The sequence below is a fragment of the Jaculus jaculus genome, chromosome 22 (assembly GCF_020740685.1).
Source record: "Jaculus jaculus isolate mJacJac1 chromosome 22, mJacJac1.mat.Y.cur, whole genome shotgun sequence".
Classification (NCBI taxonomy): domain Eukaryota; kingdom Metazoa; phylum Chordata; class Mammalia; order Rodentia; family Dipodidae; genus Jaculus; species Jaculus jaculus.
The window spans coordinates 11,836,572-11,849,031 of NC_059123.1; the positions used below are offsets into that span (position 1 = coordinate 11,836,572).

General features: G+C 36.4%; 1 protein-coding gene across 1 annotated transcript; it reads right to left on the bottom strand.

Moving 5' to 3' along the window:
* Positions 1–998: 998 nt before the first annotated feature.
* Rergl (RERG like) lies at positions 999–11,310 on the bottom strand. The gene is made up of 5 exons (XM_004664450.2): positions 11,193–11,310; positions 10,078–10,134; positions 5,095–5,168; positions 3,986–4,134; positions 999–1,517 (listed from the first exon to the last, which is right to left on the bottom strand). Exons 1-5 carry the CDS (start codon positions 11,242–11,244, stop codon positions 1,235–1,237), a joined length of 615 nt encoding a protein of 204 aa, XP_004664507.1. The 5' UTR covers positions 11,245–11,310; the 3' UTR covers positions 999–1,234.
* Positions 11,311–12,460: the final 1,150 nt, after the last annotated feature.

A 12,460-nucleotide genomic window follows, 5' to 3' on the forward strand; every position in this document is an offset into this window, starting at 1 on the left:
GCAAATGTTAGGCCTACTTGAAAGATAACAAAGAAAAGCTCAGTAAGGCCATACAGCATTATTGTAGTCTAGGAGGCAGTCCATTGCCTTCAAAAGGAAAAGGGAATCCAAGTGATATGATGAGGTTGTATCTGATGTAAGTGTATCTTGTAGGGTAATAAGGCCTTCACAGTTATATATATTTACATGCCCATTTCTATAACTTTTCCCCTAGGATATATGGATATTCAAATAAATTAGAATGAGTAATCTTTTGGTCTCTAAAATATTCTAACTTTATAAGGTAATTTCTCTTTGAGAATTATTCTTGAGTAGCATGATAGTTAATTATTTCAAGTCGACTATATTTGAAATCACCTAGGAGACAGACTTCTGGGCATGTATGTGACAGGGTTTTGAGAAAAGTTTCACTGAGGGGAGAAGACCCATCCTGAATGTGGTGGCCCCACAAGTGGGCTCCGAAACTGAGTAAAAAAGAGAAAACAACAAGGAAAACCACCTGAGCACTTGCGCTGATCTCTCTGTGCTCCCTGTCTAGGAATGCAAGGTTTTCAGTTGCCCTGGTTCCTGACGCCTTCATGTCCATGCTGCGTACCCGCAAACCACAGGCTACAAAAGCCCTTCATCACTTAAGCTGCTTCTTTCAGACTTTTATTTGTTTCTTCAGCAATGATTAAAGTAACACATGAAAATAGCAGACAATAAAAGCCAGACTTTTTATCATGATATCAAGTAAAAATATTTATTTACAAAGCAAAGAATTTAATGTCTTAAACCCTAAGTACTATTTTAAGTAAGATATGTGAAATGTCATGTAATTCACTTGAATATAAGAGACATTTAAAAATAAATCAATGTTATTTTATTGAAATAAAAAAACTTAAAATTTGCTAAATCTCATCATGTATTTACCTATTAATTTCATTGAAAAGCAGTATAGAATAATAAAGTAACCATATGCCATAAAATAATGCTTTAATAAAATTACTTAAGGAGAATTTTCTTGGCAAGGCACACTCAATAAAATGTATCAACAGATAGAGTGAACCCTCGTGTGCACAGTGAATGGAAGGTTATGGATAAACAGAATTAATCAGATTCAATCGCCAAAATGATAAGTTTGAAAATATAGCTGTGTTTCAACTTCAGACACTTCACATCTCCAAGAAAACTGCATACCAAAGGTAAGAATAATTAACAGGTGAATGTTGGACTCTCTGATTTCATATACCTCCTACACAGATTTCCTTCTCTTTCCAAACACGTTATTGATCAGTTTGGCCATTGACTTAGATCCACTGGATCTTCTCTTTTCTTTGAGTTTGAAGTTTGTGAGAATGTCCTTGATGATTCTGATGAACATCATTTCTACCTCTAGGGACTGCTCAGCAGCAGACAGTTCACAGAACTGGCAGCGGTAATCCAGTGAGAGCTTCTGTCCTTCCTCCCAGCCAACTTCTCTCACATGACCGAGGTCTTGCTTGTTACCAACCAGAAGCACAACTGGCTCCACAGCTCTGAAACACAGAGATGTAATTTTTACAGGATTGCTTCAACTTCTTCTTTAAGAAAAAGTACACTTCAGTTAATGTCCAAGGGATCATTAACAAAAGAAAAATAATACAGGATATAGTATATTTATGATCATGTATGTGTATAGTGAGACATCTTCATTGCTTACAAAGGTAACTTTAGATAGAATGTTACCACACAGACAACAGGACTCTTATGGCTTAGGATTCAAAATTATATAGAACTATTCTTGAAACCTTCCTCTGCCTAGGAACCAAGGATGAATGTACTCGTTCCGTCTTTTAGACTCTTTACATGTAAAAAGCATTGTAAAGGAGTTCCTATTGCAGGGATTTTTGTAGTTATAAGTTAAAAGCTATGTGTTTCTGCTACTGAAAGATACTTCCTATTATTTTTATGTTCTTTCCACTTGCAAAGGGAAGAGTAATCTCTTCTTTTTTTAATTGTTTTTCAAGGTAGGGTCTCAGTCTAGCCCAGGCTGACCTGGAATTCACTTGGTAGTCTCAGGGTGGCCTTGAACTCACAGAGATCCTCCTACATCTGCTGGGATTAAAGTTCTGAGCCATCATGCCTGTCTAAGTAATCTTTAATCACAGCAACTTAAGTAGGTACTATAATTGAACGCTTATGTATAATTTTACTAAGAAAATGTTTATTTTAGCTGAGCATGAAGGTACATCCTTCTCATCCCAATACTCAGGAGCCTGAAGTAGGAGGATTGTCAGTTCAAGGCCAGTTTGAACTAAATAGTCTCAAATACTCATCTCAAAATACTCAAAATGTATGAAATTTCAATATGCTGTAGGGAAAACTTTAATCTCATCATCAAATCCAGGGATAAAATGTAGATACCAGTGTATTTGAATTAGCTATAGTGAACTCACATAAGCGTAGAATGTTAATGCAATCAAAGTGCTAGCCTTGACATGACTGTTGAGTCATCTTCTACAGGGAAAAACTAAACACAGACTATCTTTAATTCTTTTTTTTTAATTCTTTTAAAACATGTATTGTATTTATTTATTTGAGAGAGAATGGACAGATGGAGAGAGAATGTGTGTGTCAGGGCCTCTAGCCTCTGCAAACAAACTCCAGACGCATGTGCATGTGCAAACCTTGTGCATCTGGCTTACGTGAAAACTGGGTCCTTAGGCTTTACAAGCAAGTGCCTTAACCACTAAGCCATCTCTCCAGCCCTAATCTTTAATTCTTATGTCACTGATCCACTAAAGGTTTGTCTCAGCCTCAGGGCAGGAGTGAGGGAAGTTGGTGGAGGCGTGTCCTCAGAGGTTGTGCCTGGTCTTGTTACTTCATGCATGACTCTGATGTGCTTTCCTTTCCCACCATGGCATAAGCTCTCTATACTTCCAACTGCCATTGTGAGCAGCCACTGTCACACACTCCTTCCCCCTCGAGGATCTATATCACCATACACCATCCCTCTACCTTGAGGATTTGACTCAATACACTCTCCTTCCTGTGAGAGGTTATGTCTCACCACAGACCCCAAATCAGGGAGACAATAGGCAGACCATAGGTTGATCCCTTTGGAAACTTAGTTGTAAGCCACAAGCAATCCTTCATGCCTAAAATTATGTCAGATATCTTGATCATGCATATGTGAAATATGTAATACAGTTGCTATTTACAAAGGATATATTAAGTACACATACAATTTTCAGTATTAGCAATTCATTTTTTGTCTCATACCACTATTTTAGATTTTAAGCATAGTACTGATAAGAGTACATGCAACTCATCAACAAGGAGAGCAAAACTAAGTACTTTAAGTGAAAAAAAAAGCTAAAACAATAAAAAAGTAGAGAACCAAAACAGAATGCTCAAATGCCTAAACTCTTACGTGTGAATGTAACAGGGCCCTTAAGCGTCCCTTCTGTCTTCCTTCATCATTCCAAGGTCATCAAGAAATCAACGGTGAACTGTTGACTCTCTATTTTAAGGTAATGTGGAGAAAATTTTGTGCTCATCTTTAGAATTTGTAAAGGGTTGGATTATTCAGTCTCTGCTTGCTGTGAAAGACTGAGAAAACCAGTGACAAGGAATTAGATTTCACAGGATGCCAAACAAAATAAATCTGGATTTATTTAGTGTCCTTAAGATTTCTGTGAGATTGAAGAGAAGAGGGTGGAAAGTGGACTATCTGGTGTTCTGAGGACCATTATTTTGCAAGTGAGGTGTCATGTTAACAATAGAAGTTGTCTTGTAAAATAGCCATTTACTCAGGGCAAGTAACTGTTTATGTCAGCCAGGGAATAAAGCATTCTCATCCGACTCCTTTTACTACGTGTGTAACTCCTGTGAAAAGCGAAGGTGAATTGTTCAGGGCTGTTAAATTCTGTAATTGGAAGTCTATATTAAATTCTTCCTAATGATGTCTACAGTTTGGTGATGGTTTACTAAAAAGAAAGGAGATGGGAATGAAGTATCTTACCTTTTACAAAGCGTACTGTGCGGCTCCCGGATTCTGTAGATAAGTGCTTTTGCAAAAGCAAACGAAGGCCTGTCACTGATGTCATACACAATAACAAACCCATCTGCCCAGTGAAGCTCACTGGTGAGGGAGAATTTTGCTTTCTGTGGCTGAAAATAAACCAAGTGTGTTGGAGTGTTGGGATGGAACAGCAATGGGTTATACCTGGCACAGTTAATTAATAAAACTCCTTCTACATGGGAGACACTTCTCTAAAGGCAACATTTAGTAGGTTCTAAGGTGTGCTTTCCTCAATTCTTTCTAATTACCATCTTTCGTTAATTGAAGAAAATTATAACAAAGTCATATCAAGCTCACTTTACAATTTTTCTATAAAACAAGGCATTTTTAGTTTTTTTCTGAAACTTCGGATTTATGCCTTTTGAATTACTCTTCACACATTTGTTTTGAGAAATAGATATTTTGCAATTATGTCAGTAAGTTATATACCTGTTTTTAATGTTATACTTAAACCTGTAAAAATGAAAATATGTATAAAGCTTAGCCAAAGCATAGTTAAGGGATAATTTGTTTACCTAAAATGAATATACCTCACAAAATTGTTTATATTTTTAAGTCATTACTCCTCTTGTTTTTGTAATCCTATTTGATTATTATAGTATGTTGAATAGATAAATAAAGCTCTGTTTATATATTGTTACTGAAAATTATCTACTTATATTGACAATTGAGTGAACATTTAAACTCATTTGAGAAGTCATTCTGCTCTTAATTGCTGACAGTTACACTGTGACCTGACAGACGTACGTAGTGAATAAAGCTTGCTACTGCTATCTTAACAATATTTGTGAAGACTAAGTTTTCAGAGACCACTGTTACAGTTCATTAAAGACATTGTGCTGTGCTGTATTTTCATAGAAATTTATTTTTAGTGCAGTATCTTGCATCTTTATAAATAGTTTATAAATAGGATTACAAAAACAAGAGGAGTAATAAAAGTATAATAACTTTACTTTTCATGGTATCAATAATCACATATTCTTATCATCTCTAATTCTAAACATAATTGACAAAATATATGAAGTATAAAGTTGCTTTATTTGACTTACTTGAGAGCAAGGGTCATATATTTCCAGATTCAGTTGCTTTCCTTCCAAACACAAATGCTTACTATAGATAGATTCTGCAAATATATATATATGTACTCATCAGCAGCATGGAAAAAATCCAGAATAAAAATGGGCTCATATCTAATCACAATCTAGCAAATTCAAGGAGTCATATCTAAGTGAAATTGTACTGTGGTATTTCCTCACTTGTGAGTAAACCAGTATATGTCTTGTATTGACATAAACATCACTGTGTCTAGTCATTACATACCTCCTTAGGTTGAATTGTCTGTGTTCTCATGGCACATACATGCACTATTAATTACTTCCTCTCATATACCTGACAAACATGTGTTTGGTTATTCTACCTCTGTCTTCTCATTCATGATATTTACTTTACTTATTTATTTATTTACTTATTTACTTATTTGATATTTACTTATTTGATAGTGACAGAGAGAGAATGAGGCAGATAGGGAAAGAAGAGAGAGAATGGTGTGCCAGGGCCTCCAGCTACTGCAAACGAACTCCAGACACATGTGCCCCCTTGTGCATCTGGCTAACTTGGGTCCTGGGGAATCGAGCCTCAAACCGGGATCCTTAGGCTTCACAGGCAAGTGCTTAACCGCTAAGCCATCTCTCCAGCTTTACTCTTTATATTTATTTATTATTTATTTACTTTACTTTTTATATTTATTACCAACATGCTATAAACATGCCAAACTAGTTCTAACTTAAATGTTTCTTCATTAGACTTCATAATCAATTATGTGACTTGATCCTATTTATCTTACTGCTAGTAGTTTTGTACTTGGTCAGTGATAAATAATTAATTTCCTCGCATGATCTTCAATGTCCCACACTCTTTTTGGCTTTACTTTTCTTAATTTCTTGTCATTCCTTATCGATTTTAGTTCATATCCTACACCTTCCCATCTTCCAATCATAGATCAAGTTCATGGGTCATTCTTTGACTCTTTTGCTGGCCTCATTTAATCCCATTTTTTATAAAGCAATGATTTCTGATTGGTCCAGAATATATATTTTGTGCAGACAATTTCCCTGAACTGTAGACAACTTCTTGCCTTTGGATATATCCATTTAAATGTCTTCTTCGCATCTCAAGCACATGGCATGAAAATTGGACCTAGGATTTCACTGCAAATCTGCATCTTCCACAGATCCCCAGTTTGCTAAATGGTGTAGCCAGGAATCCAGATTTCAGATATAAACCCTTAAGATACTTCACAATTCCCCCTTCTGTATTCATATTATTCAATTAAAATCCTTTTGATTCTATATTCTAAGCTGCTTTCAGGTGGCAACTTCTTTTCTGATTGAGAACTTTAATACTCAAACATTCTGAAGTTTGATTATATTCCCATCACACCTTTTGTTGTTTCCTCTCCTCATGAGCATTCCACTCAGGACCCTCCTCCGTCTAGGTAATCCTCCATATGCCCTTACTCTCATTCTTTTTGTCCTCTATCCTCCATGTCAAAAGCCCAGTTCTTAGCAGTGGAAGAGGCATCTCTTTAACACCCACCAGTGCTTAGAGAAAATCACACGGAGATATTTTCGGAAACAATATGAGGGCAGCTCTCACTGCTGGACAGAAAAGTTTCACTTTGGAGATGGTGGTAGACATGGAAAAGATTCAAAACTCCACAAAGCAGAAAATAAAAGGCTGTCAAGACATCCACAGTAAATGAGAGGTCGATAACACCCTCCAGCTCTCAGAGAACATTATGGAAGAGGATGGCTAAACACAGTGAGAGCCACTGTGTGGCAGCAGTACTTTGGGGGCACAGTCCTCCTGACAAGAACCAACTGGTACATTCATGACCCACAGTGGTTGCCAGTGTGGCCGCGAGACCTACATTGTTCTGATCCAGTAGCGTTTTGACATAGAGAGCTTAGAATTTCTTAATGCTCCATGTCTCACTGCCTCTACTGCTCACACTCTAGGTGAAGCTACCAGTATTATTATTTTATTTTTAAGAAAATGATTTTTGCTTTTTGCATGTGAATGTATGTGGGTGCACATGTGTGCCAGTGTGCATACATGTGTATGTGCGAGGCAGTCAGAGGTAAATGTAGGGTACCTTCCTTCATCCCTTTCTACTTTATTCACTAAGACAGGATCTCTCACTTGAACTCAGGCTTGCCAATGTGGAAAAGTCCTAGATAGCTAGCTTGCCCCAGGATTCTCCATCTCCACCTCCCAAACACTGGGATTATAAGCTGGGCACCATGCCCATGTGGTATTTATGTGGGTCCTGGAGATACAAATGCCAGTGCCCACACTTGATCAGCAAATGCTTTAACAACTAACTCCCCTAGTCTTTTCCGGAGACAGGAGAAGTGATCACAGCTGTGACAGTTGCATCAATAATACCCCATCTCACTTGGATTAAACAAGGCCTTTGAGATGGCTGAAAATGTTACTTGTCTCCCAGTTTACTGCTTCTATGACCTCATTAGATGTCTCTGGCTTTTTCTCTACTCTCTTGCATGTCTTTGAAGTTGCTCAGAAACTCCTGCCTCTTCACATTGGTCATTTTTCTTTGCTCTATCTGGAATATAATTCCCCAGATATCTTCATGGATCCACCTTCACTGTGTTCCTCAGCAAGACTTATTTTTTGATAAGTTCTTGCTGAGCAGATTCACAAATATTGGGCTTCAATTTTAAAACACCACATACCTTGCCTATGCCAGGCCTCTGTATTGTTTTATTTATCTCCATATCATCTGTCCTTATGTGACATAATTTATTATTGTTTGGATTTACAGATCATTCCTCCACATTACAAACACTAAAAAAAATGTATTTATGTTTTTGTTCCTTGATATCCCTTGTCTTCATAGAAACATATATGAGTCATATATTCTTTTGAACCCTTTTGAAGGCTGCAGCCTACATGTGGGAGCCTGATGGCTCCCTAGAGGGTTGAGACTGACTTTTTAAACCTTCCAGGTCATATTTTAATGAAATTTCTTACAGTTTCATTGAAACTCAAATTGTGTTTTCAAGGAGTTTTTTTTTTTTTTTTTCTTCCTCTTCTTCTAAGCTTCTAAGGTTTACTATTGACTCTGAACCAGAAAATCTTGTAGATACTGTAAAACATACACTCTCGAATCTCAGAAAGTGTTGGCAAGGGTCACTGGTTCTCAATCTTTTTTTAAAAAAGTGTTGCATTTTCCCTTGCTAGTCTTCAATTATAAAGTTGTTTGTGCTGGTTTCCTTCCATAGAGTCAGTGGCCTCTGGATCCTACGCTTATCTTTTCAAAATGTACATTGGTTTTATATTATACATCAAGATGTCACATGTGGAAATGTGTAAACATTTCATTTGTTTATGTAACTATATGACAGAAAGAATAAGGTGAAGGTCCCATTGTTGTCACTGTCCTCTGATGATTTGAGGTTATTATTTCTTATGTTTTTATTTTCGGTTTCATGTTTGTTCTACAAAACTGCCCCATGCGAGAGCCTGGGCTTCTCTGCTATTCTGCGTCTGGAATTGTTGCCCCCAGAAATGAACCATAGTAATACTTCTTCTTTCTGCAACTAATTTTTAAGCACTTGTCATAAAATGTTCACAGTGTGATACTCACTAAAATACTCTGTTGAATAAATGCAGAAGGAAACATAACCAGGTGTTTTAACTATTTTTTTTCCTGGAAGATATTCAAAATATTACCTCACAAGGAAATGTTACACATTTATTTCTCCCTTGATTTTCATAGAAAATTATTAACTATTCTTAGGCTAAATAATGAATAAATAATGAACAAGAAAAATCATTTCTTAGAGCCACATCTTGTAGTTCCTATAATTTTGTTACTGTTGATTTTTAAAAGGAAAGAAAAAAGCATTCCATGTCTTTATAAAATACTATATGAATTTTATTATATTTATTAAATACTGAGAAAAACCTATTTTTCTAATATCTTATTTCATTTATGAGAGAGACAATGACAGAGAATAAGAGGCAGACAGAGAGAACTGGCATGCCAGCCCCTCCTGCCACTGCAAACCAATTCCAGACACATGTGCCACTTATGCATCTGGCTTTACATGAGTACTAGGGAATTGAACTTGGGCTATAAGCCTTTGGAAGCAAGAGCCTTTAACCACTGAGTCATCTTGTCAGTCCTATACTCAAAATTTTAACGGAGTTCTGCACTTCATGTGTCGTGATATCTTCCATAAGTTGCTCCAATTCAAATCAATAGTAAAACAAATTTTTCTTAAGTTAGGTGATGATGCTGAGATTATATTGAGATTTCTTTTAGAATTTTTGGAGGTTTATGATATAAACTAGATAATAATACCTTTGACCAAGGCTGCATTTTCCCTTTATTTACTAGGTTTTAAAATAACAAACTCTAGGGCTGGGGAAATGGCTTAGTAGTTAAGGCATTTGTCTGCAAGGCCAAGGGACCCTGGTTCGATTCTCCAGGACCCACGTAAGTCAGATGCACAAGGGGGTGCATGCATCTGGATTTCATTTGCAGTGGCTAGAGGCCCTGGTGTGCCCATTCTCTCTTTCTCTCTATCTGCCTCTTCTTCTCTTTCTCTCTCTCTCTCTCTCTCTCTCTCTCTCTCTCTGTTTCATAAATAAATAAAATATTTAAAAGAATAACAAGCCCCATTTTTCAGTAACTGGTACTTTTAGCCTTAATATATCCTCATTGGTAACAGATATTATCAAAAATGTTTGGTGACTTGCATACAACTTTATTGTTTTCCAAGTTTTAGATTTTAAATAAACTGACTTTCTAATTAATAGAGTTAACTATCACAATGAGTAATTTTTATGACAAAAGAACATTCAATTAAAATGTCTCTTGTAGCATTTCTAGCCAGAATCTTAGAAGCAAGTGTTATTCAGTGTGAAAATAGCAGATTGTACCAAAATACTTCACCAGTGTTAGCTAAAATTTAATATGAACAATATCTAAGTTCGCTACTTACCAAAGGTAGAAGCATATTCTCCAATAAACCGCTTGGTAAGAAACCTTACTGTAAGAGCTGAAAAGTGCAGAAGCTGGATTTAAGGTTTGTTCTTGCTTAGGATAGAAAATTTAGTTATGCTTAAAAAATTTTACTGAAGAATTACCAATTTCCAAGAAAAATAAAAACTAAACTTTACTAAAGTCTGGCCTAAACAATTGACAAATATTTTAATGATAGAATGATGATTCAAAAGAGAGAAAAACTATGATCTTAGATTGCTGCACATTTAAATCAACATAAAGTTAATTCATTAATACAAAAACATAGGCATCTTATCTTTTAAAATCTCAATGCAATTTCATATTAGAAATGCAAAGCTCGTACAGCTTTTATTTTTGTCGTTCAAACTAAACACGTCCAAGATTCTAGGTGTAAGAGTGACGTGGACAACTTCAAGGATTTCTAGTGGTTTAAGTGTGTAGGAACCTTAAAATCCAAGAAATGAGGGAAGTCTGTTTTGTAGCTGTTTATGTCATTGGAGCTGTTGAGTGTGGACAGCTATTCGGTTATCATTCTTAGGCTAACGTTGTCCACTAGTGGCATCCAGGTGTCAATGTACTGTCAAGCAGAGCAAAGCAAGCCAGAACAAAATGAAGCAATGGCTTACAAAAATTAGGAAATGTGTTGCTCAGTTCCTGAACATCTGTAAAACAGTGTTGCTACAAAATGCTTTCATCATGGTAGTATTGCATATTAGAAACCTTCCCATGCTTCCACTCAACCTCGCCCAGTGGCTCCTATGCAGGCAAGTGTATTAGAGTGAGAAATAAATTGGGTAGTGATAGAAAGATTTCTTGTGACTCCTATGAATTTTAAATCTGGAAAACAGATACAATTTCATATTGCTAGTAGTCTCATCGCCAAGTTCAGATTGGACATTATATAAATCTTTAAAAATAGTTAACTTCCCTATAAGATTTTACATTCCTACAAAATATATAATGTGCTTACCACCTTAGGTAGTAATTTAGCACACATGTGTATGCAGTCATGCTGCAGGCCATGGTTTAACAAGTCACTATGTCTCTGCACATGGCGCTTTCAACATCACACTAGAAAACAGCACCACTCACCAGATTTGCCCGTCCCTTCACCACCCAGGACAGCAAGCTTGACATCATTCATCTTTCTCTCCTGCAACTAACCAGTCCAGTCTCTGGAGCGATACTGAGTCCAGGCAAGTGCATGCTTTTTATTTTTCCTAACTTCCTTTTCATTACTGTCCTTGTTTCTTTAAGACTGACTCCACCCCATATTTCTACTAATAATAACTTTAAAATGTTTTCATAAAGTACTGATAGCCTGCCATGTTTTATTTAATTTGTTGCTACTATTTATAAACTAAGATTTATGTGTTTTTAAACTGAAGCCTCATTCAGAAGCTTTGATAAAATTTTTGCTTAGTTTTACTTTAGTTTAACATATATTTATTCCAGAGGGCTCTATTTTCTTTAATCTAGGATTGAACTTCTCTTAGGATTCAGAAAAAAAATCTTTTTTTTTTTTTATTTACAAAAAAACCTAGTTGAGCCAGGCGTCGTGGCGCACGCCTTTAATCCCAGCACTTGGGAGGCAGAGGTAGGAGGATTGCTGTGAGTTCGAGGCCACCCTGAGATCACATAGTGAATTCCAGGTCAGCCTGGGCTACAGTGTCACCCTACCTCAAAAACAAACAAACAAAAAAAAAAACTTAGATGAGTAAACATTCCTGTAAATTACTTGGATTAAATAAATTTTGTTGATAACTAACTGTGCCTTCATCTTCCGCTGTTACTTTAGTGAAAAAGAATGGGATATATGTATAATCAGTTATTAAAATAAATGAGAATAAGATCAGCTGGGAAGATGGCTTATTGGTTAAGGTACTTACCTGCAAAGCCAACGTTCCCAAGTTCAATTTCCCAGGACCCACGTAAGCCAGATGCTCAAGGTGGCACATGCACCTGGAGTTCATTTACAGTGGCTGGAGGCTCTGGTGTAGCCACCCCCCCTCACCAATAAATAAATAACAAAAATTTAAAATGAGTGTAAGAAACTAAATGTAGGCTTTCTGAGCTGAGGTTTGATAGCATTCTGAAAGTGTCTAGCTTGACAATGTTTTTTTTTTCTAATTTCCATGCCTTTTATTGACAATTTTTATAGAATGTATTTTTTCTATTTCCCCATCCATTACTTTCTCTCATCCACTGCCCTCATCCACTGAATCTCTTCTTCCTCCCAGCTAGTCCTTCTATCTGTTGATGTTTCTTTTGTGTGGACATGGGTGAGTAGGGGTGACTCACTGAGTTTAATTAGGGTTGTCTGAATGAACATGAAAGTGGGATGAATTACCAGAACATGT